Source organism: Athalia rosae, chromosome 1, assembly GCF_917208135.1.
Source record: "Athalia rosae chromosome 1, iyAthRosa1.1, whole genome shotgun sequence".
NCBI classification, from domain to species: domain Eukaryota; kingdom Metazoa; phylum Arthropoda; class Insecta; order Hymenoptera; family Athaliidae; genus Athalia; species Athalia rosae.
The window spans coordinates 22014186-22037814 of NC_064026.1; the positions used below are offsets into that span (position 1 = coordinate 22014186).

Here is a 23629-nt window from a genome sequence, read left to right on the forward strand (position 1 = left end):
GAAATTTTTACTTATCCTCTGACATGCCCTATTTTTAGGTTTTGCTATAAAACAAAATTCAATTAGAATCCGACGAACTTAGCAGAGATGCTGACTGCAAGTATTTTATCCTGCAAGGTGAAACCTTTCAGAAACGAAATTTGGTTTTACAAATTCCAAGGGTCAAACAATTTGAAAACTAAAGAACGCAATCGTTCAAAACTTGAGTTCGTAAGTAAAACCATTTGCAGTTTGTTGGTGATGGTAGGGATCTAAAGTTTGAATTCGTTGGTGGTGATGGTCAAGAAAACTGATGATAAATGGGTGGTAAATAGTCTAGTGTTTTAAGAATTTTATTTTAATGTTCATTACTGTGAAACATCGTTCTACGTAAAATTTGACATACAAAAAGCTTGTTTTGATATCAAATTGATATGTATAATTGTAAAAACATTCAGTGTTTCACATGCACAAAATTTGGACGGAACGGTACTGCATTAAAATCGAACACTTCCCAAGTACGGTAACGATAACACCGTCAACGTTGAACACAAATGACATACAAAATTGTTTGATCAAAGACCTGATATTATTAAAATATATAAATAATAATCTGTTAGTATGTTACAATGTAGATAGAAAACATACAAAATATGGGAACGAGTAGTAAAAGCACAGTAACTTCTTTGCTGTGCAATAAAAGGAAGATTTGAGTGTTTAACTCAAAAGTATCTTGAAACTTCGTTCCAATTTGAGACAAAAAGTCTAACACTATATTAAATTTGTATATATCCATGTATTCTATATACATAAAATAGCTACCCCGAGAAATAATAGCAAGGTAATTATTGAAATTTTAAAAAGCTAACATTCTGCGTTCTTTGAAGAATAACTAAACCTATCTTAAGATAACGTTTGGACGGAAATATATTGTATAATCAGATATTACGATCAATGAATCGTTTGTACAGTATTATAAAATCTATAAATTCACGAAAAATATGTATACTTTCGAATCATGAATACTAACGATGTGATACTGTATATGATAAAAAATGTAGGCATTCGTTACATTTGTCATAATAACAATTACCCTTCTAGTCTTTTAACGATCTGGTCGTTGAGTAGTTCATGATACAAAGTGATAATATGACACAGAATATAATCTCTCTGTTCAGATCAAATTATCGTAGGGATCGTAGGGTAATGTGGAACTATTAATACTATTAAATCAGACAAATTGTATTGCGATCAAATACCGATGCAGGAAAGAACTTATTTGTGAATCAAATTTGTGTTGACCTTACCGTCAATTGACTGGCATAGTTGAAACAGTGCTGTGTGGAGTTGTTGGTCGAGAACCTGCTATAGAATGAGTTGTAGATGCATTAAGTGATTGCATGGTCCCCATCTGTGGACAAATAAAAAATTCTCCCTTCAGTTCATAGCTGATAGACACATCTTGCAAAGTTATCATGGACACAAAATCTGTTAACACAATTATTATAGTAAACTACACATAATTTACCCTCAGATGCGCTAAATCCTCAAGCTTTGTCAGATCACTGAGTTCGATATATAAGGAATACACGAGTAACCATCCATAGATGGAAAAGCAGCTGAATACAACCCATAAGAAGCACATCATTATGTTGTATGCAAATATCATATCGTTAACAATACTGAAGAATATGAATGAAACGACTCGGAATATAGTGAAAATGGCGAAAACGTAGATCCACGGCAACATTTTCTTTTCATACTCTTTAGTTAGAGCAATCAAAAGCATTATTGATGTTACGAATACAGCCACTCCTCCAATCATTGAAAAGAGAGCAGCAACAATTAGTGCATTGCGAACTGTAACACATTAAAACGAGTATGTCAGCATTGCAGTCCTTAATATACCATTGTAATTGCTATGCCATTATTCAATGGGTCATAAACATACATATATAGAGACAATATGTGGAAACTGGTCACTCCGTATGCCTGACTGGCGTTAACTTATCGCGCACGGCGTATGGAGTAGCCACTTTCCACATATTATATTTGTAAAGATTAAATATTGTTGATTGAAATCTCAATTTTGCATTTGTTAAATTTTATTACCATGTAGATTTCCCACGTAGACGAATTCGTAAGAGATGACATAATAACCATAATGCGTAGACCCAGGAACGGCTTGAGACAGGCAATAAATATCAAATACTGACGAACAAACGGTGAAAATCCCCAGACACTAAAATATTGTAAATTATTACTTAGTATCCATGAATCAGCCCAAATATAATCATAAGAGTAATAATTTACTCAGGTCTCGAATAATTATTTATGAATGAAAAAATATCAAGTGCTGTGCAACAAACTTGCTTGTTACATACCAAACTGTATATAGCAGTCATCATAGCTCCTCTTTGAATATCAAGTACAAATGCATTAGTTATGATTGGTTTTTGATACCATGGTATTTTAACACTCCGTGTGGATCTAGATGATCTAAGATTGGCACTACTCCGAGTTGTAACATGAGAATATATGGAAGGAGTACCCATGCTTGGAGATTTCTTTCCATAGTTCATTTTCAGGCCTAAAATTAGGGTGAATCATGATTACCATAGTCTTACACTTTTAAACTGGACCTCAAGCAGTGCTATAATTATTATTTATAAGGAGTAATTTCTGAGCCTCTGTGCTTTAAACTATTGCAATGTAATAGTCAGATTGCTAATAATTGCTCGAAAAATGGGTGTTAAAGGACTAGTTAGAAATGCAAATGATAATTCAGAAACGTTCTTGAAAGATGACATGTAACACATTCAGTAAATTGTCAAAGTTCGAAATGTGAGGTATGAGATCACCACCAGAACCACTGGCTTTATGTAGGGCAAGCTGGATGCAGAAACTATTTTATTGAAACATAGTAAGTTGTCAGGATTTCATTGATACACATACCCCTAACTTATTGTATACGGTACCAAGAATGCATGGATTTGTGAGATTCAACGACAAAATTCATAGAAAATCTGGCTGAACGTCTCGAACAAATGGCACGCCCATTGGAATTGTATTCTTATTGATAGTCTGAGCGGTCAAGTCAAAACAAATGGAACACCATCCACAACCTCACCAATTTTCTCACCAACGCACCGTGCATTCGTTAGAACTGTCGCACTTATAATGTCCTATATCAAGACTTACCTGTATTTTCTACTGGCATATATGATGAAAGACTGGATCTTTGCTCCAACAATAAATTGTTTACTATTTTCAACTGGCGAGGAGCGTCATTCGAAGCTGACACACCTTACACGCCCCTGCTCGCTCGTTGTAACGTGCTTAACGTGCATTACCAACTGTTGACCACTGTTGACTCACATAAGCGCCGCCTTTACTAGCAATCCACACTATTCAGAATTGACTAGCAGTGTCCTGAGCCAGAGATGAGCGTTGACTGAAGATTGGTACTAATCTTCAGATCTTCAGTCAACGGTTTCAGGCGATCAGGTGTTCACCTGTTCAACAACGGTTGCCTCTCTTGGTTCTACTACTTACGGTTCTACCGTGGGAGGTTTAATTGCAAATCGCCCGCGTGTCAAGATTAATTCCTCCCTCCATTGGACTCGTGCCATCTGGAATCTGGAATGCGTTTTGCCACACCGGCAAATTGATACTTTGAAAGAAACGTGTCAAATTGCTTAAGGAGTGTTAGATTCTCGGTGATACTTTTAATATTTTCTAAAAATGGTGCTGGACCTAGATCTTTTCCGTATCGATAAGGGCTTTAACCCAGAAAAAATTCGGGAGAATCAAAAGAAGCGATTCAAAGACGTTGGGCTCGTTGACACCGTCGTCGAGAGAGATACATTTTGGCGACAGTTACGGCACAGGGCAGATAATTTAAATAAATTGAAGAATGTGTGCAGCAAAGAGATTGGGGAGAAGATGAAGAAAAAAGAACTCGTTGGCGGAGACGAATCAGTGCCTGGGGAAATTGCAGAGAGTCTGGAGAACGTCACCTCAGAAAACTTGAAAAAGCTCAATGTTAACCAGATTAAAAAGGTCCGGGGACTTATCGATGAAGCGATTCAACAAAATGCACAAGATTTAGTAAAAACAGAAACTGAACGCAAAGCAGCACTACGTGAGGTTGGTAACCATCTCCATGAATCTGTTCCAGTAAGCAATGATGAGGAGGAAAATAAAGTAGAAAGAACCTTCGGTGATTGTACACAGCGTAAAAAATATTCTCATGTTGATTTGATCCATATGATCGATGGTATGGATGCAGAACGGGGTAGTGCGGTATCTGGTGGTCGAGGCTACTTCCTTGTAGGACCAGCTGTTTTTTTAGAACATGCACTTATCCAGTTTGCACTTAGGAAGCTGTTCGACAAAGGATATAAGCCATTATACACACCTTTTTTCATGAGGAAAGATGTGATGCAAGAAGTGGCACAGCTATCACAATTTGACGATGAGCTTTATAAAGTAGTTGGAAAGGGTAGCGAGCGTGGAGAGGATAAGGAGCTCGAGGAAAAATATCTTATTGCTACCTCAGAGCAACCAATAGCTGCTTTTCATAGAGATGAGTGGATTGCCGAAGCTAGTCTCCCAATAAAATATGCTGGGCTCTCTACTTGTTTTAGGCAAGAAGTTGGCTCACATGGTCGTGATACCAGGGGTATATTCAGGGTACATCAGTTTGAAAAAGTAGAACAATTTTGTTTGACTTCACCGCATGATAACAAATCTTGGGAAATGATGGATGAAATGATAAGTAATGCAGAATCTTTCTATCAAGAACTTAATATCCCATATAGAGTGGTGAACATTGTTTCGGGAGCACTCAACCATGCTGCTTCCAAAAAATTGGATCTAGAAGCTTGGTTCCCGGGTTCAGGAGCTTTCAGAGAATTAGTATCTTGCAGTAACTGCCTTGATTATCAAGCAAGAAGACTGTTGGTTCGCTATGGGCAAACCAAGAAGATGAATGCTACCATGGACTATGTTCATATGCTGAATGCCACAATGTGTGCTGTTACTAGAGTAATATGCGCAGTTCTTGAAGTTAATCAGACCGAAACTGGCATTATTGTACCACAAGCTATCAAACAGTTCATGCCCATCCAATATCAGGATGAAATCCGTTTTGTGAAACCAGCTCCCATTGACGAGGTCGAAACTAAAAAACAGAAAAAGCAGAAAGAGGGAATGCAAAAATGAAACGTGTTCATATTATTAACAGAAATCAGCAATAGCTTCGTTAAATCAACTTGGGTCTAGCAATCGATGAGGCAGTGAATGATCCATGGTATTTGCTTCTGTAGGTATTTATGAGTCAAATTTCACCTGATTGTAAAATTTCGACTTCAGTCTGTGCTTCACTCACTTTTGTAAAAACTTTGACGGAAAAATTTGTTCCGTCAAATAACCATAATCAAATGAACGATAAATAGTTCCGCCGATTTCTTCTCAATTAAATGGATCAATAAATTATTTGCTATCTTTTGCGCATTCAATTGAATAATGAGCATTTAACACCCCAAATCTACATCCTTATTCCATACTTCATACGAATTTTAACAAATGTTCAACTTGAATGATGCATATTGTAGATTATTATGTATATGTATGTAATGAAACATACTCTGATCGTGAGGATCATTTTATTTTAGATAGAGATTTATTCTTTGGCATATCTTATGGAATTTGTATAAATAATTGAGGTCATTAGCTCGTACATCCGTTACTTTGAAGTGCTTTGATATTAATTCTAATTTGCTCAACTTACAAGTGTGTAGCTTTTGATCTGAATAAAAGATACGTCATGCTTCAATATTTTTTTTATCTTTTTATTCATTTTCATACATAAATGGATTCTTCCAAACTATTTGTACAAACATAATGTAAGCGGGATGGATTCAGTTTGGACTGACGAATAAAAACTCGTAATTAATTCCTGAGTACCCACGTCTCATTCGAACCAATGAATGTGGTATTGACGACAACACTTTATTTGAAACTATCCATCTTCTTGACTTAGCTTTTCTATGAGTCGTTTACGTTCCTCGGCACGTCGTAGGTTGCTTAGTACAGAGCTTTCGAATTCCAGATCAGATATTTTACTTCGCAAATTCTAAAATGTGATAAAGCTTATTAGCAACATCAAAAATGAAAGCCTGAATCGAGGATGAGTTATACTCACAAACATATCGGGAGCTGAAGAGTAGCTAGGGAAATTGCTGCCTGGTGCATTGGCTGACACGTCTTGCACAGGAAAAAGTAATGTCCTACTTTGTGGTAGAGACGAGGGTACATTAGGGGCACTACAAGTTGCTTTTTTTTTGGGTTTACAAACCCATTCTAATCTAAGGGGATTGTTTGAAAGTCCTTGTTCAATTTGTACTGCCATTTCCTGAAAATTAGGAGACATTAGTCATACTTGTATGTTGTATTATGTATACATATAGGCAAACGCCATGCGAGTCATGCCAACCCATCAAGTTTATAATTACTGCTAGGCCTATATCTGTTATCTGTATGGTATAGGTAGTATGTACATAAGATAAATTCAAAATCAAAATAGGTCTCACTGCAGCATCTTTACTGGTGTATTCAACGAGTGCACGTCCTGTTTTATTAGAAGAAACAACTAAGATGGCAATATCTCCGTACTGTAATATGAACAATGTGAGTTAGAAATCGTGTCAATATTAATTGTAATGATGATACAAAGATTTATATGGAAAAATTCAGCAGTATGAAATTAATTGAAAATATTTCAATATGAAATTGACCTTTGATAAAATTCGGTGCAATGTATTGTAGTCATATCCACCATTCTTTAGATCATTCTCAGTTGCTGCCCATTTGATCTTCAGTCGATGTTCATTTGGATCACTAGACTCAGAGTCCCTATCTGAAGCTCGCATTTTGTGCAACTCTTCCATAACTTGTTGGCGAACAAATGCAATCTCTTCCTCAACCTGTTTGGACCCAACTTTGCGCAGCCGTTCAATTTCAGCCTGAATAGGTCAATGAACACTTTGTCATGAACTAAGTTGTGCAAAAAATGAGGTGGCAAATGAATGTAATTTGACATTGCACAAAGATGATTCTGTAATCATCACCTGTAGTTTTTGCTCATCGCTTTTAACATCACCGTGTTTCTGTGAGTTCCTATAAGCCTCTTCTCTCGCTTCTAGATCCTCTTTCAATTTTTTTCGCTTTGAATCTAATTGCTTAGTTCTGAGTTTAGCCTGATGTTTGGCATTCAATACTTTGTCGTAAGCAGCCTGAAAGTAACCAGCATGATCATCAAAGTACCCTCGGTATATTTATAAGTGAAAGGTTGAAACTGAAAAATTGAACCTGGATTTTACAGATTGCTTATAGTTTGGATAATGATTACAAATAGTAGTTTTGACTGATCACTTACTCTAGCAGACTCATCAGTTAATATTTCTAATGCGCTTGAAAGTTGATGAAATAGTTCCGCTGCCTTTGGGTTGTCTGGATTTTTATCGGGATGGCATGACAACGCTGTCTTTCTATATGCTGTTTTGATCTATAAAATAATTATTAGGTTATAAGGTTGATCACAGATTAAAATTATCCTGCCTGTGTGTACTCGCCTCTTTTATTGTAGCTGTAGACACAGTTCCAATTAATTCGTACAGGTCTTGATCCATCAAGTTATCCATTATTCAAAAAATATTGTTATAATATCACACGTATCAATTCGCTCGATTAGCACGCCTTTGACACTTACGTTTGACAAGAACCTAGTGTTTTGTTTATAGTCTTTTTTCATACACCCCGGACCACAAACTTGCCTACGTATTCAAGTAGTTTGGTTTATTTGTAAAAACTTCTTTTATTCTAGAAGTGGGGTCAATCATTTATTATCTATATATTTACGACAATCCTATAGTTCTCCTGCATCCCGAAAGGTGGATGCGGAAATAATTTTCCTGGTTGTGACCGGTTGGTTTATCGATGATCACATCCGGGCTTCCGCAACCCACCATAGCCAAGCCGTTTCAGTACCATATCAATTAACCACTATATGTCAAGTTGTGACAGAGAAAAAAAATGTGCCTTTAATGGTTTTTCATATGGTCGCGTGGGTAAAAAATCGCCCCCGGGTGGGCTCGAACCACCAACCTTTCGGTTAACAGCCGAACGCGCTAGCCAATTGCGCCACGGAGGCTTGTGTGAGGTGAAGCGAGTAAAGGTTCTAATCATTTCTAACGCTTTCACTTTTGTTCAGAGGTGGCGTTAGCGAACAACGGCCATTGTCGTGTTGTCCTTGGTATTGTGGTTGAAATCTCGCAATCTGCGCTGAAGTTACCCGTAATACCCGTTTGTACCTAATTGTAAAAAGGAGTAAGTAATTTGTTCCCTGCATTTTTCAGAGATCCTGGTGTTTGATAACGCGCCGGTCATCCCTTGATTACGATGTCCGGAGAAAAGACTGAATTCGTAAGTAAAATATAGCTTCTATTTGGACCGGCTCAAGTATGACTATTGATGCAGCTCAATCTAACCTCTAAAATCAAGGCGCTTAACGGATTTGCAGAAATTTCGTTCTGAAAAATGATAGTAATATTCTTTTCTGAATTACCATCTCTTTATCTCATACAAATGCATCCTTTTCTATTGTTTCTATTTATTTATTTCTTTGTTCTTCAATCTGTTCGCTTTTGCTCACAGAACATCTCAAGACGAATAACAACAATTATTTTTTATTTCTAATTGTTATATCAACTAAAAGTCCACCAATCTACCATTATTTTTGTTATATTCCTTCCATTCAATTTTCATATGCCACTTCGATTCCACTGTTTGAAATGAGTGGGGTTTTTTATCTAAAGCAAATTTTCATAGGACTGGGGAAATGAAAAACTACAAAGGGCTCAGAAGACGGTGGAGGAGATGCCGTACGATCTGGAGGCATGGAGTATACTGATCAGAGAAGCCCAGAATAGACCTATTACAGAAGTAAGACCTGTCTTTGAAAAACTTGTCACAGTTTTTCCTTCAGCTGGCCGTTATTGGAAGATATATATCGAGCAAGAGGTATTACCTGATGTAGATTACATTAGTATCGAATTATGGGTTCACTTAATTATATCTGTAGTAACTCACTTCAATCTTTGATACTACACAATTTGATTTTCAATAATTGGTAGTAGTTCTTGTAGAGTCTTTCTGACTTAGTGGTCTGCATGCAATGTCATTATTATTTCAAATCTGTTACTAAATTGCGTTTGTGTGTAATGATTTTGGATTTCATAATGTATATTTTGTTTCAGATGAAAATGCGCAACTTTGAAAAGGTGGAAAAGGTATGTTAATAACGTTTCTATGGATTACCAACTTGATTCTAAATTATTTCTGTGTAGTAGTTCCATGTTGGTTATCACTTGTTATAAAGATATGTTGTTTAGTTGAGAAAGGTAATAAATTTTATTACGGTTACGTAACTCTCACAGCTAATGGATCATTCTTGCCAGTAATGAGAATTCTGTTTTCTTGTTATAACTCGGTCTTTATAATTAGACAAACAAGATGTCAAGCAGAAACCATTATTTTTTCTTGTTCTCATTGAAATGGATTCAAGATTATTGTAACTATTGCCATATGCTTATCAGAATTACATGTATGTGGAATAGTGAGTCTAAAAGTTGTTGACTGGCTCTACAAATTGATGAAAAACAGCAGTTAATACTGAAACATTAGGTCTCAAAAATAATTGTGGTAGATTTTCAGTACGAGCCAAAAAATTAAATTTACTTGTTCATTGACTCCATTGGTTATTATTGTTTGAAAGTATTGAAAAATATATGAGATCTCTTTTGTGGGATATTATCGTCATTTATATGTGTTGAGCCGTGTTTTTTTTTCGATTCAGACATCTTTTGTGACCAGCAAAGATATGAATTCCTACCAACATGTTCTGTGCATGTTCAAATGTTATTCAGTTTGCAAATTAGGGCAAGTTAATTCATGAACAGCTTGCAATCAATGTACATGAAAAAAGTAATAGTAGTGAAAACCACGAATTCGTGTCATACAATGAATGTCACCAACTCATATGCAGTTAACTGAACAACCTTCATATAGGAACGTGATTCACAGTTAGTACGTGGTAGTTTAATCCATCATAACAAGGTACTTCCATTTTATGTGATGCTGAGCACTTTACGTAATATGTGAGGTGAATAAAAAAGTTGATTTCACCACAAACAAGCAACAACCTCTTTCATTAATAAATTACTGCTGTGTTCAAACATTTGGGAGGTTACTTTTGTCGGTAGCAATAATCAGTGGATTGTTCTAATTATTGTCAATGGATTTAAATAGCAAATAAAAATGAATCGGCAAAGGTGACTTTCTGAATGCAACAGCCTTATATTCCTTCCTACGACAATTCTGGAACAAGACTAGGTAATGGAAAAAAATGATCAGCTTTGTGATTATCAAATATTGAGTAATGCTGAGACAAATTTTTCACAGGTATATTATAACCGGATATGTTGATACATTTTTTAACTTGGTCGCAATCAATTTTATTTGATTTTACGAGTGTTCTTAATATTAGATATCTTCAAACCAATTTTCAAATCATTCTGTAATATCGAATCAACTCAAAAGAGAAAAAATTATACTCGTTATAACTGATCTACACGTTTTAAAAAAATGAAAAATCGTTCGATGAACAATGAGAGTCTATTACGAATGATGGGGAATTCCACTGATCCTTGTTAGATACCAGTCCAATCGAATGCCATTCGACGAAGCATTAGGCATTAGTAGTGAGTTAGGTGTTGGAATATTCAGTTGTTGATTTTATCACTCGGTTCATTTCATTAGATTCTTTCATCGAATACCGAACCGAAAGAATGCAGCTTGTGAATCACTTGTTGAATGAAGGCACATGGGTGCATTGAGTTATGCATTGACGAATAACTGACGTTATACCTTCCCTTGGCACATGTATTTGACGCATTCATTGATTTTGGTGCCTCAAATATATATAGAGAATGAGTAGAGGTAGCGTGATCTGATCAATAATTCAATCATTTTCTGTAAAGTCAGACATATATACTTTGGTGATTGGCAGTTACCAAACGTGAAAAAATGCTTCTCTGATGCTGGTTTTCGAGAAGTGTCATAAAACTGAAAAATTTTATAATTGATACCATGCCTTTGTACCAGTGTGTCTGAGTCAAACCACCATCATTTCACGCTGCTTCACCTTGCCTTTATTTTCTTCAATTGTTTAGGGATCATTTATTTCCAGATCCCACTATACTTTAAGCAGAATATTACTACCCCCACGTCAACAATCTGAATAAATTGTTTTATTTTGTGGGGTTCATCTTGTTCTACCACTCAACATTTCTTTGCATTAGGATTACTTCATCTTACATTTATTGATGATGTTTTTTAGACGAGATATGTAAATTCATATCCTTCTACTTCTTATCAGTTGTACAAATTGTCTGTCCATAATGAATTTCAACCTTCATCGAATAGCTACCTTATAAAATAATATGAAATAAACAAATGTCAATAAATAGATTGGTGTTGAGTTTTTCAACCCACGTGTTGCTGTTTGTCAATACTTTAGATATAGATTACCAGAAAGGAATTCCATAACAATGTATACATACATAATTAATGTAACACTTTTTTGTAAAATGATGATTGATTGTGTATGATAAAGCTTGCCTTCATTGGTAAGTAAGGTAGTCGATATATGTACCACTCAGTTTCAGAAACTGCTGAGAAATCTGTGTACCGAATTTCATTTTTTTCATTTAACATTAAATACAGATGTTACTTGATATGGTATTTGATTTTTTTTCAACAGCTTTTCCAAAGATGTCTCATGAAAATATTAAATATCGAGTTGTGGAAACTGTACCTTTCATATGTCAAAGAAACAAAAGCAAGCCTCACCTCATACAAGTAAGGATGCTCAGTTTCATGCACAATCATGTTTCCTTACCCCCGAGTGAATATTACTTGGATTAATTAAGAACCAAGGCACTTTTGTTATTAAGTGTGGAAACCACTGATGTTAACAATTTAAAATCATTTCAAAAATTTTGAAGGGAGAAAATGGCACAGGCATATGACTTTGCACTGGACAAAATAGGAATGGATATCCACTCCTACAGTATTTGGAATGATTATGTCACATTTTTGAAGAGTGTTGAGGCTGTGGGTTCATATGCGGAAAATCAAAAAATCAGCGCTGTCAGGAAGGTGAATTTTACTACTTTCAATCTATGGTGAAGTAAATATTCAAACTGAATGTATGAAGCAGGATTATAATGATAGACTGAGAAGAAATCTTCGCACTGACATGTGTGCTAATACTGTTATGTCCTAGGTTTACCAACGTGGAGTTATAAATCCAATGATCAATATGGAACAGTTATGGAAAGATTATATGGCGTTCGAGCAAAATATCAATCCGATAATAGCAGAGAAGATGGCTATTGAAAGATCAAGAGATTACATGAATGCCAGACGTGTGGCTAAAGAATTGGAAGCAGTAACAAGGGGTTTGAATAGAAGTGCTCCTAGTGTTCCGCCAACGGGTCATCCAGAAGAAGTGAAACAAGTATGTATGCTTAGAGACTATCCAGTACCTTGACAATATAACAGAGACATTACGTCATGGTTACGATATTTATATTACTTTACTTTCACTCGTTATATATAGGTTGAATTATGGAAGAAATACATTGCTTGGGAGCGCAGCAATCCATTGCGAACAGAGGACACGTCACTTGTTGCTCGTCGGGTGATGTTTGCAATCGAGCAATGCCTTCTTTGTCTTGGACATCATCCTGCAGTTTGGCATCAAGCAGCGCACTTTTTAGAACTCAGCTCAAAGATCCTTACTGAAAAAGGGGATGTGAATGCCGCTAAAAACTTGAGTGATGAAGCAGCTACCATGTTTGAAAGAGCTACAAATACTTTGCTTTCCAAGAATATGCTCCTATATTTTGCACATGCTGATTTCGAAGAAGGACGAGTCAAGTACGACAAAGTCCACCAGATTTATCAAAAGTTTCTTGATATTCCTGACATTGATCCTACTCTGGTTTGTCCGATTTTTATATATGTAGTATTGGTTCTACATCTTCAGCCTCAATAGGCAATTCTATAAATCATACAAAACCTGCTCGATTGCTATGGAATTATTTCACTTGAAGCGGCAAGCATACATATGTTTATGTAATCAATCATGTATTTTGGTAGGCATACGTTCAGTACATGAAGTTCGCCAGACGAGCTGAGGGAATTAAATCAGCTCGAACCGTTTTCAAACGAGCGAGAGAAGATCCTAGGTGTGAGCATCACGTTTATGTTGCCGCTGCTCTGATGGAATACTATTGTACCAAAGACAAGAACATAGCATTCCGAATATTCGAGTTGGGTTTGAAGAAATTTAGTGATAATCCTGATTATATCTTGTGTTATATCGACTATCTTTCTCATTTAAATGGTAAGCACGTTGTGACGTGTTATACTATGGCATAGCTGCAAACAAAATTACTTATTCAATTCACACACCCACAACGAATTCGTCTCATAATTCCAGTTGTATCTAATTTGCAGAGGACAATAATACAAGGGTGTTATTTGAGAGAGTTCTATCATCAGGTAGCTTAGAGCCCGAAAAATCCGTGTAAGTTTTTTCAGAGTTGTACATTTTACTCACGAAATACCGGATCACTGGTGTTAAGAAATTTTTGAAAAAAAATCGTATTTTTCCAGTGATATTTGGAACAGATTCTTAGAATTCGAATCTAACATCGGTGACCTAGCCAGTATTGTTAAAGTTGAGAAACGGCGGAGTGCAGTATTAGAGAAGGTGAATGACTTATCCAATTTTCTCCGCTAGTATTGCTTTCACTCCATCAGAACAAAGTGATCAATAATCACTCCAAATTTTTATTGCAGATCAAAGAGTTTGAGGGAAAGGAGACTGCCCAGTTGGTGGATAGGTACAAGTTTCTTGACCTTTACCCTTGCACAGCTATCGAATTAAAATCAATCGGTTATATGGAAGTAGCCAATGTAGTCAGAAGCGCTTCTGGTGTAATACCCAGAACGAGCGACCCTGAAGAAGTCAAAGCCTCTTTGCCACGGCCCGACATATCTCAAATGATACCTTATAAACCAAAAGTCAACCCTTTGCCAGGTGAACATCCTGTACCAGGTGAATTTAAATATTGCACGATATGTCAACATTTTCTCAGACGTAGATTCTAGCTAAGCCGAATGAAAATTTTAATAAAACATCTTTTCAGGAGGTACTTTCCCCCTTCCACCAGCTGCTGCACAACTCTGTACAATACTTCCTCCACCTGGTTGCTTTCGGGGACCGTTCGTCGCTGTCGATTTACTGGCAGATGTTTTCAGTCGAATCCAATTGCCAGATCATGGTCAATATTTTTCAGTTTGCTAGTATTACCCTTGCTCATCGTCACTATGCAATGACAGTAAAATAACTTATCTTGTTTATTACAGCTCCTCTTCCTATCGCGGACAACGGTTGTGATACGAAGCTATTTGATCTTGCGAAATCTGTGCACTGGATAGTTGATGAAACTAATGAGGGAATCCCCATTGGGTCAAAGCGCAGAAGAACTCGTTTGGGTGGCGATGACAGTGAAGATGAAGAGCTTCCCCCACCACCAGCAAATGACATTTATCGTCAAAGACAGCAAAAACGAGTGAAATGAGGTGAATCAGTTCCATAAATATTTTGAACACGAACTTATGTTAGGTCTGCTGCCTGACTATCTCATCCGTCACATGGCAGAAATCAGTAAAATATTATATTAGGTATTATATTTTCATAATTTCGGCAACTAAAATGTCGATGAAAAATTCACACTTCTGACCAATGTAACCAATTTTGTGTTAGATCACAATCTAGGAACAATCCTGTGAAATTTGACTCAAATGATGAACGATTTTGTGGTGATAAACCAATGAATTCATTTATAACTTTCCGCACAGAACATGGAAGGCATGGAGCCTTACTGTGTTCTTGCTGGGAAGCTTATTATTTTATCTAAAATTACGGGGTTCAGCCCACTTCTTCAGATGTCATTTATAAACTAAATAGTCTCGAATTTCCTTTTACCAGTCACAATTATTTGCTACCCAGCAAGCATTGGACATGCTGTACAATACAGCGTGAACTTTGATTGGTAAGCAGTTTGTGTCACAACTAAATGTTTAGTTTGGCATGGTAAATGCCAATTTTACTTTTTTTCTCCCTCAACATAGTAGAAACGAGGGAAATAGAAAATGTCTTGTCTTCGAAATCAACTGCGATTTCGAATAACGCTCCAATCTTTTTGGTGTGCATCTTCATAATTTCTACCCGCAATGGTCTTTACAAACTCATTCGGTTTATCCCTATCACGAACATAGGGCTTCCCCCAATAGAAATCAAGTGGTATTATCATCATTGTTATGTGAACAATTAAAATTACGTTACGCGATCAATACAAATGTACGTTCAATGAGTATTTAATTATATTAAAATTATATACTACTGTATTTGCGAAATGCGTCATATTAATGGTTTACGAACAAGAGATTTCATGCGTTTCAAAATATATGAATAAACTCATTGTAAATATTTTCTTATAAGCATATAGTTGAGTATTAATAAATTAAAATAGAACAGTTCCCTTGAGTTTTAGTAAACTGATCCTCTGATTAAACTATACTTACATAATTAAAAATAAAGAAACTATCAAGTCAGGCATATTATTAGTGGGCGTATAGTAGTTTTGTTTTTTTCATATCTTGAATTCCATGCGTATGCTTATGCTTACAAATGCGAAACTTCGATACCGAAACTTAACAAACATTTCCGCGTCTTTTATTAATGACATCAGCAGAACGCTTATGTATAACGTTTTTTGAAGTCGCATCGATGAAACCAAAGTTAGCCCTCAAAATGGCGCACAAAACGTGCCGATGGAACACGGTTCGTTTCGCAGGCAACGTACCTTAAAATGCAAATTGTTTTACATCCTTCTTCACGCTAGATTACTCGAACCCTTCGAACCGTTTCTTAATCCCCCCTTCCTCCGTCGTATCTAATTTTTAGCATAAATTCTGCGCGTTGAAAGTCCCATGATCCGCAGCTAATAGTAAAAAGATAATCACACCTCAATAGCTGGAATAGCAATGTCGGAAGAACGATTATGGCAAAATTTTTGTATAATTGTCTTGAAACTGAATAATAATAAGTCAACAATTGCTGGTGGGCCGAGGACATGAGTTTACAGGGTTTCACGAATACGTGAATTCCGGTCAATTGAGTGCCGGCTGGTAGCGTCTATCCACCCTTTGCGGGCTCAAGAGGCTCCAACCCCAGAGGTACAAAGAATATGGCAATTCCTAGGCATTACGTTTCCTCAAAATAATTCACGGACAAACACATTGCAACCCATCAATATTCTCACCTCTGAAGAATTTTCGCGCATCTGGCAGCAGCGGGTGCTTGGACGTGATCGGAATTGAGAGCGAGTAAAAAAAGGGGTGGAAGCCGAAGAAAACATGATCATCGTCGTCCTCAAGCTCCCACGCACGAATGATTCCTTGACAATATCCAATTTATGCCAAAATGCAAAATTAAAATACACTGCCACGTGGCGATAATTTCGTAACCCGCAAGCAGCGTTGACTAATAATAAAATCGAGAAAAAATTCGTTTTACTTATGTCAAAGATCCTCAAACTTTTTCATAGGCTCAACAATTTGTAGCTGGAATGAGTTCATGCTCGATATAGGCGTTCGCCCAATCCATTGGAATAGTTCAGTGGTTCAATAACGTGGCTTTTAAGATAATTTAACAATACCTAAGTTGCATCTACAATCTACATGTTAAAATTAAACCGATCGACCGTTTTAACATCGGTTACTAGTACCCGGTTATCTTTGCAATCTTCTCTTTTCCAGTAATCGCAAAATGAAGTACCTGGCTTTAAACTATACCGTGCAGCTAGGAAACCCATTACCAGAGCATAAATCCGTGGGTGGTTGGCGCGTGACTACGGCATAGTTGTGCACCATCCGTCTTTAGACTCTTGCATTACCTACCCCCGGGCTCCACCCCTGTATCTCACACCCCTCGCCCAATCTCGTTGTGACTAATTATACTACCTCGTCCATCATTGCTCCTATTTGTTGGTAGCACTTTAGTCGCGGTAAGTGTCTTGAATAACCACCTCCTGGGTGTTAATGTACGAGGTGCACGCGCAGAAATTATAGGCATGGAATTCACCGTAGCTGTACTAATAAAAAAATGCTTTTGTACCTGTGTGAAACCTAGTGGATATCTTCATGACTCACTCTTTAATGTATGATCGTTCAGTTAATTTTCTCAAGTATTTGATTTTAAGAAACCTTTTTTACAGTATCACGGGACTCCGAAACCGATGACCCCGCAATCTCTTCTTTCCGTACAGATTCTGTCGGACGCCTGTTCTCTGTAAATAACGGCGACTATTAAATTCCCCGTGTTTTTCCCAATGTTCTTTAGAATCACGTTGTTCCGATTCGATATGCTATTTAAATCACGTATCCAATGTAATCGCTGAATGTAATTGTTGCCTCAGGTTATTGTATGACTTAGGCATCATTTTACCCTGATAATATGTACTGTGGCATCTCTTTTCTCTTACCTTGGCTGTATCATTCAAGATATCAAGAGAATTATGATGGATTATAACTTACAGGTAAACGATAATTTTTCCCCTATTTTTCTATAATCTTGACTCTAATTTGCCGTAACCATTAATATTTTTCTAATTGAATTTGAACTAAGAGATCAAAATTTTTAATCGAACAGGAGAATTTAATCCAATCTCTACTTTCAATTATTTTTTATAATGAAATGTTCAATATATCTATGATGAAAACCAAAAACTTAAAGACTAGACATGCACAGGCCGAAGCACAGTCCGCGATGCTGTTAACCACTTTTGTTCTTTTGTTCTTTACCGTTGCTAAATCTAATCTGGTCATTCTTTGATTCCTCTGGTAATCAAGAGTTATTATTTATACCATAGATATATTGAATACAATAAAGTTCGATATATCTATGTCCATACGTTGTATGTCCATACAATGAGTCATTTGTATGCATACCCAAATGCGCGGTGCTGGAACGTTTACGAAGATTCCCCAGAGGTAATTTCGGAGAAGGCATCGTGTCACGCACCTCTTGATTCATAATTATCACCCTAGGGACGAAATAGACAGTTGGTTCTGTTCAATGAAAAATCCGCTATACTTGTAATCCATGTCATAATCTAATATTGCGTCCGTATACACGGTGTTTCCGTGTGTTTACTTTATACTTCCATTTATTGTTAGTACACAAATATTGTTTAGTCGTTATAGTTATTACTCGACCACTACCCCCTAATTTTTGCCCGACGCCTGGCCATTATTCAAAAAGTTACGCCGTCGTAAACGCACGGACGTTTCGACGTCACTGATTGTAAGGGTAAAAGCCGGCAGAAAATTAGGACTCGTGTTATTAGGGAAAATTGATTCAACTTTTATTTGACGAAAGTCTTTTGTCAAATCGTATCGGCTTGACCAATATTCGGTAATTGGTCGTCATCATTCTGATTTTGGACTTGCAATTTTCCACATATTCGAGAACGACTGTGCATAAGTATACGCGATAAACGCGCACGGATCGGAAGTGAAAACTTGGTCTGAAGTCCATAAAGTACGTGACCGTTTGGCGACTAGGAAGCGTTAACGCTCGGGTTTCGAGTAGCTAGAGATCATCTATAGTGCGCAAATTTCAAACTTCTGGTCTGTTCAAAATGCACAATAAATTATTAGGGGAACACGCGATAGTGAGCCATAAATAAATTCCTAATTACCGGAATCATCGCGCGCGATTGCATTATGATTTCTCATGGGTATTGTAATGGAACATGCGTTTACAGATTACGTATGCATTTGATTGATTACTGATATTTATCTTTCGATACTTACGAATATATATATTCACATATCTATATTGTCCACCTACGACCGGGTCTGACTCAATTTTGCGCTTGACGTATACTCATTTCTCATATGGTTTCCGATTTGTGAAGAAGCGATGCAATATCGTTTGATAGTTCTCGCAATTTCTGGATATATTACCACTATCGTGAGTAAGACATCCCGATCCGCATCGGTATGGGATTCAATGTATCTGAACATATCTGAGGATCACCAAATTATGAAGCCTGATTACGCGAGATCTCTTTTGAACATCTTGGAAACTGACGCTTCGGCAAGCACAATCGATGACGTTGTGCAGATCAGCGATGGTTGTTCGAAATGCGACACGATAATCAATATCCTGATGGAAGGTTTGAGAAAGCCCTTATTAATAAAAAGCGGGGAATTCAACCTCAGGACCGTACATGTCGAAAAGGATAAAAATTCTCGGACAGCTTCCCGGTACTCTAGTCACATGCAGTTCGTGATACTTTTGGTGAATGATTTGGAAGAATCTTTCTGGCATTTTGCAGAACTTCGACAGCGGCGTACTTGGAATCCAAGAGCAAAACATCTAATCGTGACCCTGACAAAACCAAGTAAAAAACAGTTGCAGTTGTTTTTTGAAGAATGTTGGAAGTACCAAGTTATTAACGTCGGAGTGACAATTTACAACAGTAGAAATGGCTACACGTATAATCCATACTTGAAAAAGCTTCCATTCGAAAAAGTGAACTTGTCAAATTTATTTTATGACAAACTCCGGAATATGAACGGCCATCCCATCCGGATAAAGTATATTCCAAACGTATCGAGGAACATAGCAAAGTGGATTCCCGAAGAAAATAGATTTCATCATTTTGGTATAAATTGGGGACACAACGAGGCTTTTATCAGAAGTGTTAATGCAAAACCAGAATATTTGAATCTTACTAACGAAGAGATTCGGCTCTTCGCGAATTTTTCTTACCGTATGGCACGTTTGAGCAATACCAATTTTGATGGCGCTGAATTGTGGTTTAATACCATGGGAAGTCATTTCAATTTACAGCAACGAACCGAAAAGCTGTATCCATACGGTTTCGACGGTTTATACGTCATCTCTCCGAAAAGTGGTCTCAAAATACCAAACATATTCAAGCCATTGGGCTTAGTGACTTGGATCTTCGTTTTGGGTAGCTATTTGAGTAACAGTATTTACACTAAAATTATTTACAAACTTCGAAATATCGACGACGATTCGTTCTTCGTATCTTTGGGCATTTTTTTGGGGCAACACTTTCCCGAAAAAAATCTCCAAGCCAGAGATAAAGGTGCGTCGATCTTGTGGTCAGCTTTTTCTCTACTGGTACTGAGTGCCTACCAGGGAGCTTTGTACAGCGCGCTTGCAACCGTTTCTTATTACCCAGAGATAAATACCTTGGAAGATGTATTTCAACGAACCGATACAATTTATACTTACGAATCTCTAAAACGAATGATCGTAACACCTATGCCGCCAGGGGTAAAACTGGTTTCGTTGGGTTTGACGTCCTACTCCGATTTCATGCGTAAAAATCCGGATTGCTTTTACATGTTTACTCGGAATTTAGCCGATTTTTCTGTGAAGCGAAAGATTTATTTTCGAGATGGGGTGCCCTTTTTCCATTTAACTCAAGAGTGTTTCCTTCCGACGCACATGGCATATCACGTACCATACGGGTCACCTTATTTCGATAAGGTTAATCGAGTGATTCAAGCTTGCACGGAAGGTGGTCTTGACCAATACTGGAGTGCTGATACTGACCACGAAACTATTTTGAATGGAGAGATCGCTGTCTCCGAAGATCAGAGTAAAATACGTAAAAAATTGTCATTACGAACGGAGAGCTTGGCTTTTTACATTTGGGCCGCAGGATTGATTATAAGTTTGATATGTTGCGTTTACGAGGTTCGCCGCGCTCGAATAGAGATACGAAATAAAAGTGTTAATAGTTTGCAGTCAGTAAATTAATTCAAAGCTGCTTCCCGAGTACCGCTCTGGATATCTATAACAGAATGAAGTCTCTCTGATGGTTTTCTCTAATAGCTAAACGGCGTTGCAATGAATGGTTAATTTTAATTACTTCATCAATAATCACACGCCATTGATGATCATAGAAACATTTGTACCCTGTGCCGATTCGCTAATAATACTTGGCCAATATTCTTCGTTGCTATGGCATTGCACTTTGTGAAAAAAAAAGTAAAATCCTTTTAACTGCCGCAGTCGTTCGTTCTCACGCTGTTCAATAATTACGAAGCCTTTGCAGTGTATACCGTATCTCCTGCAAACTATAGTCGGTATAAAAGTCCGTACATGCCCGTACTGAAAACTACTGCATTGATAATTAACCCAGTGAGCAAGAAATTCTTCGATTGCAGACTTGCATCGATTGCAATCGCACAACAATTAATTACAACATTTTCTGTTACACCGTTGTATTTTTCGTGTTTTACTTAGTACAGGGAATAAAAAACACTCTGTAAAATATCGGCTTGATATCATCGTTATTTTTCGTTTTTTTTTTCATCGTAGAAACACCATGAGTGAATGAATCATTTGTTAAGAAAAAAAAATTAGGAAAACAAACCGAATACTATCCTGAATTCCGGTAAGTAAAAGATAATTTGTTCGTATGATACCGACGAAAATTTGTGGGATAGAAACATTATGACGTGTAATAGGTAGTACCTATGTCGTCAGACAGGAGGAACCATTAATTTCTCAATGAGTAAATTTAGGGGACGCTTGTAACTACGTTCGTTCGCGATGCAACTTGAAGAGGTCTTTCAAACTTTGCTCCTACTTCGGAAGAAGACAAATGAGGAGGGTTAGCGAAACTCTCCTCTGAAAAGTGAAGGGTTCTCATCTTTATTTCTATTCGCTGGTGGGCTCTCCCACAATCAGCCTCTTTCTTCTGGAATGTGAAAACGCGTATAACTCGTAATGAAAAGTTGATAACTTTACGTATATGAAATTCCCTGTATGTACCTAAATTGAGATGACTTTAGGTAAGCACTCTCCCTTTTAAAACCTTTTGTACAGTAACCGAATGTTTGCGTATTGGTTGCTGTAAAATATCTGATCGCCGGAGTCTTGAATCGAGTGAAATATCCATAATTAATCAAATATTTCTCATCGCTGTAGCACCGATATAGTTAAGTATATCTGCATCCTTTTTTAATTAAAAATTCAATTCCGTCAGGACGATTGAGTTTTTATTGTAAAGCTGCAACATGCGTGTTAATTTTCCCGTGGATGTCGACAACCTACGGGAAATTATGACAATCGTTGGCAGTCGGTGAAAAAAGATATTGATAAATTATTAATCGTTTGAGTGAGTATCAGCCTGCAGTACCAGATAATCCGGAGCATCGACAAGAGAACTGCCCTCAGGCCTCAAAGACGGTTCACGTTATAAGCTTCTCTCTCGATTTAAGGATAAATTTCCTTATATGGTTATCGTACAATACGGTTTATAGAATTAAGTGTAAAGCGCAGGATATTATCCTGACAAGGGGGCCTATTATAGGTGAACCGCTTTGTTGTCTGGTGATGACGTCGTTATCTCGACAATACGTAGCCAAACGACCCGGTGGTGGTTGGCAAAAACGCGACGAATATAGATGATATTCTCCCATTCTCGCTGACCGATCCTTCAAGGTCTTGAGACGGGTCGTGTTGGGTTTCGGCCGGGCTCTGTCCATACTTACTTTACCGAATGGATCTCTTCGTAATATTCCCACCGTATTTCCAAGGGTCTGCTTGGCTGGTGTAAAAACGAGTCCGGTATCTATCTGATATTTTGCCGCACATCAAGCACCTCATATGAAAAGTTACGGCAAGAAATAGGTCGCTAATAGCCCCTGACGACGATCACGTATGGTTTCTTGCGACCGCAAAGTCAGCAACTATTGTACATAATTTTATGAAACAAAAAGATAAGATTGTGCATGAAAATTCACAACTGTTGAAAATCAATTTCACATATTATTCATCATGCTTTTCACATGATCCGCTCACAATTAATTATACCTGAATTTCCGTAGCCAGTAGGGGTATGATTTCATTAGATAATAACTGATTGTATAATACATGGGTAATTGTTCAGTCAAATAGTTGAATTATTTCGTTTATTTTGTTAAATATAAAGCGGGCGAACAAATCGGTGGTATCGCGTAGGTTTACGAAACATAATTATTACTATGCCAAAGTGAACGACGAATTTATCCGCGAAAAGTACCCTCAGAATTTCGTACGATACGTTCACGTGGATGTGTGTTGCCCATGAAACACTCGACTCTAAACGCCTAGTAATCGATGTAACCACGCTACGATTCACGAACAATGCGGGATGGTTTTTCACCACGCAGAACGATGCGTCTACGTTTCGTGTTCCATCCGAATTATCAGTTTCAGTTTCGCACACGCACCAAAACCGAACAATGTGTCGACGAACAATAGCGTTAATTATACCGACGTTATCTAATTGTAATTATGCTGATGCTAGGGTTAACATTAATTATCCACCCTAATTGTGTGTATTGCGTTAAATTA

At 37.2% G+C, this 23629-nt stretch overlaps 5 protein-coding genes and 1 non-coding gene across 10 annotated transcripts; 3 read left to right on the top strand and 3 right to left on the bottom strand.

Annotated features, from left to right (window-relative positions):
* Positions 1-316: 316 nt before the first annotated feature.
* LOC105691376 lies at positions 317-3350 on the bottom strand. The gene is made up of 5 exons (XM_012409795.3): positions 3181-3350; positions 2364-2569; positions 2092-2221; positions 1508-1839; positions 317-1390 (listed from the first exon to the last, which is right to left on the bottom strand). The coding sequence occupies exons 1-5, from the start codon at positions 3197-3199 to the stop codon at positions 1289-1291; spliced, it is 789 nt and encodes a 262-aa protein (XP_012265218.2). The 5' UTR covers positions 3200-3350; the 3' UTR covers positions 317-1288.
* A 221-nt stretch (positions 3351-3571) lies between these two features.
* LOC105691409 (serine--tRNA ligase, cytoplasmic) lies at positions 3572-5501 on the top strand. Its single transcript, XM_012409864.3, has one exon. The coding sequence runs from the start codon at positions 3724-3726 to the stop codon at positions 5203-5205; it is 1482 nt and encodes a 493-aa protein (XP_012265287.2). The 5' UTR covers positions 3572-3723; the 3' UTR covers positions 5206-5501.
* A 317-nt stretch (positions 5502-5818) lies between these two features.
* Positions 5819-7840, bottom strand: LOC105691410 (dnaJ homolog subfamily C member 17). 3 transcript variants are annotated; one of them, XM_012409865.3, is made up of 7 exons: positions 7617-7840; positions 7421-7549; positions 7113-7277; positions 6780-7007; positions 6498-6656; positions 6188-6397; positions 5819-6118 (listed from the first exon to the last, which is right to left on the bottom strand). In XM_012409865.3, the coding sequence occupies exons 1-7, from the start codon at positions 7683-7685 to the stop codon at positions 6005-6007; spliced, it is 1074 nt and encodes a 357-aa protein (XP_012265288.2). In that variant the 5' UTR covers positions 7686-7840; the 3' UTR covers positions 5819-6004. The 3 variants fall into 3 exon arrangements, with proteins under 3 accessions (XP_012265288.2, XP_048516149.1, XP_012265289.2); XM_048660192.1 differs by having other exon boundaries at positions 6543-6656; positions 7617-7838; XM_012409866.3 differs by having other exon boundaries at positions 6576-6656; positions 7617-7831.
* Positions 7841-8066: 226 nt separating this feature from the next.
* LOC105691411 (protein suppressor of forked) lies at positions 8067-15717 on the top strand. Of its 3 annotated transcripts, none has more exons than XM_048660191.1 (14): positions 8067-8203; positions 8400-8466; positions 8872-9063; positions 9300-9332; positions 11864-11961; positions 12108-12261; positions 12389-12622; positions 12725-13108; positions 13267-13513; positions 13627-13696; positions 13786-13882; positions 13972-14230; positions 14322-14456; positions 14542-15717. In XM_048660191.1, the coding sequence occupies exons 2-14, from the start codon at positions 8443-8445 to the stop codon at positions 14754-14756; spliced, it is 2142 nt and encodes a 713-aa protein (XP_048516148.1). In that variant the 5' UTR covers positions 8067-8203; positions 8400-8442; the 3' UTR covers positions 14757-15717. The 3 variants fall into 3 exon arrangements, with proteins under 3 accessions (XP_048516148.1, XP_048516146.1, XP_048516147.1); XM_048660189.1 differs by having other exon boundaries at positions 8078-8218; XM_048660190.1 differs by lacking the exon at positions 8067-8203 and adding an exon at positions 8263-8337.
* Positions 8121-8194, bottom strand: Trnan-guu. The gene has a single exon. It is a non-coding gene; the product is annotated as a tRNA-Asn (tRNA).
* A 3538-nt stretch (positions 15718-19255) lies between the features above and the next one.
* LOC105691324 lies at positions 19256-21043 on the top strand. Its single transcript, XM_012409725.2, has one exon. It carries the CDS (start codon positions 19256-19258, stop codon positions 21041-21043), a length of 1788 nt encoding a protein of 595 aa, XP_012265148.2.
* Positions 21044-23629: the final 2586 nt, after the last annotated feature.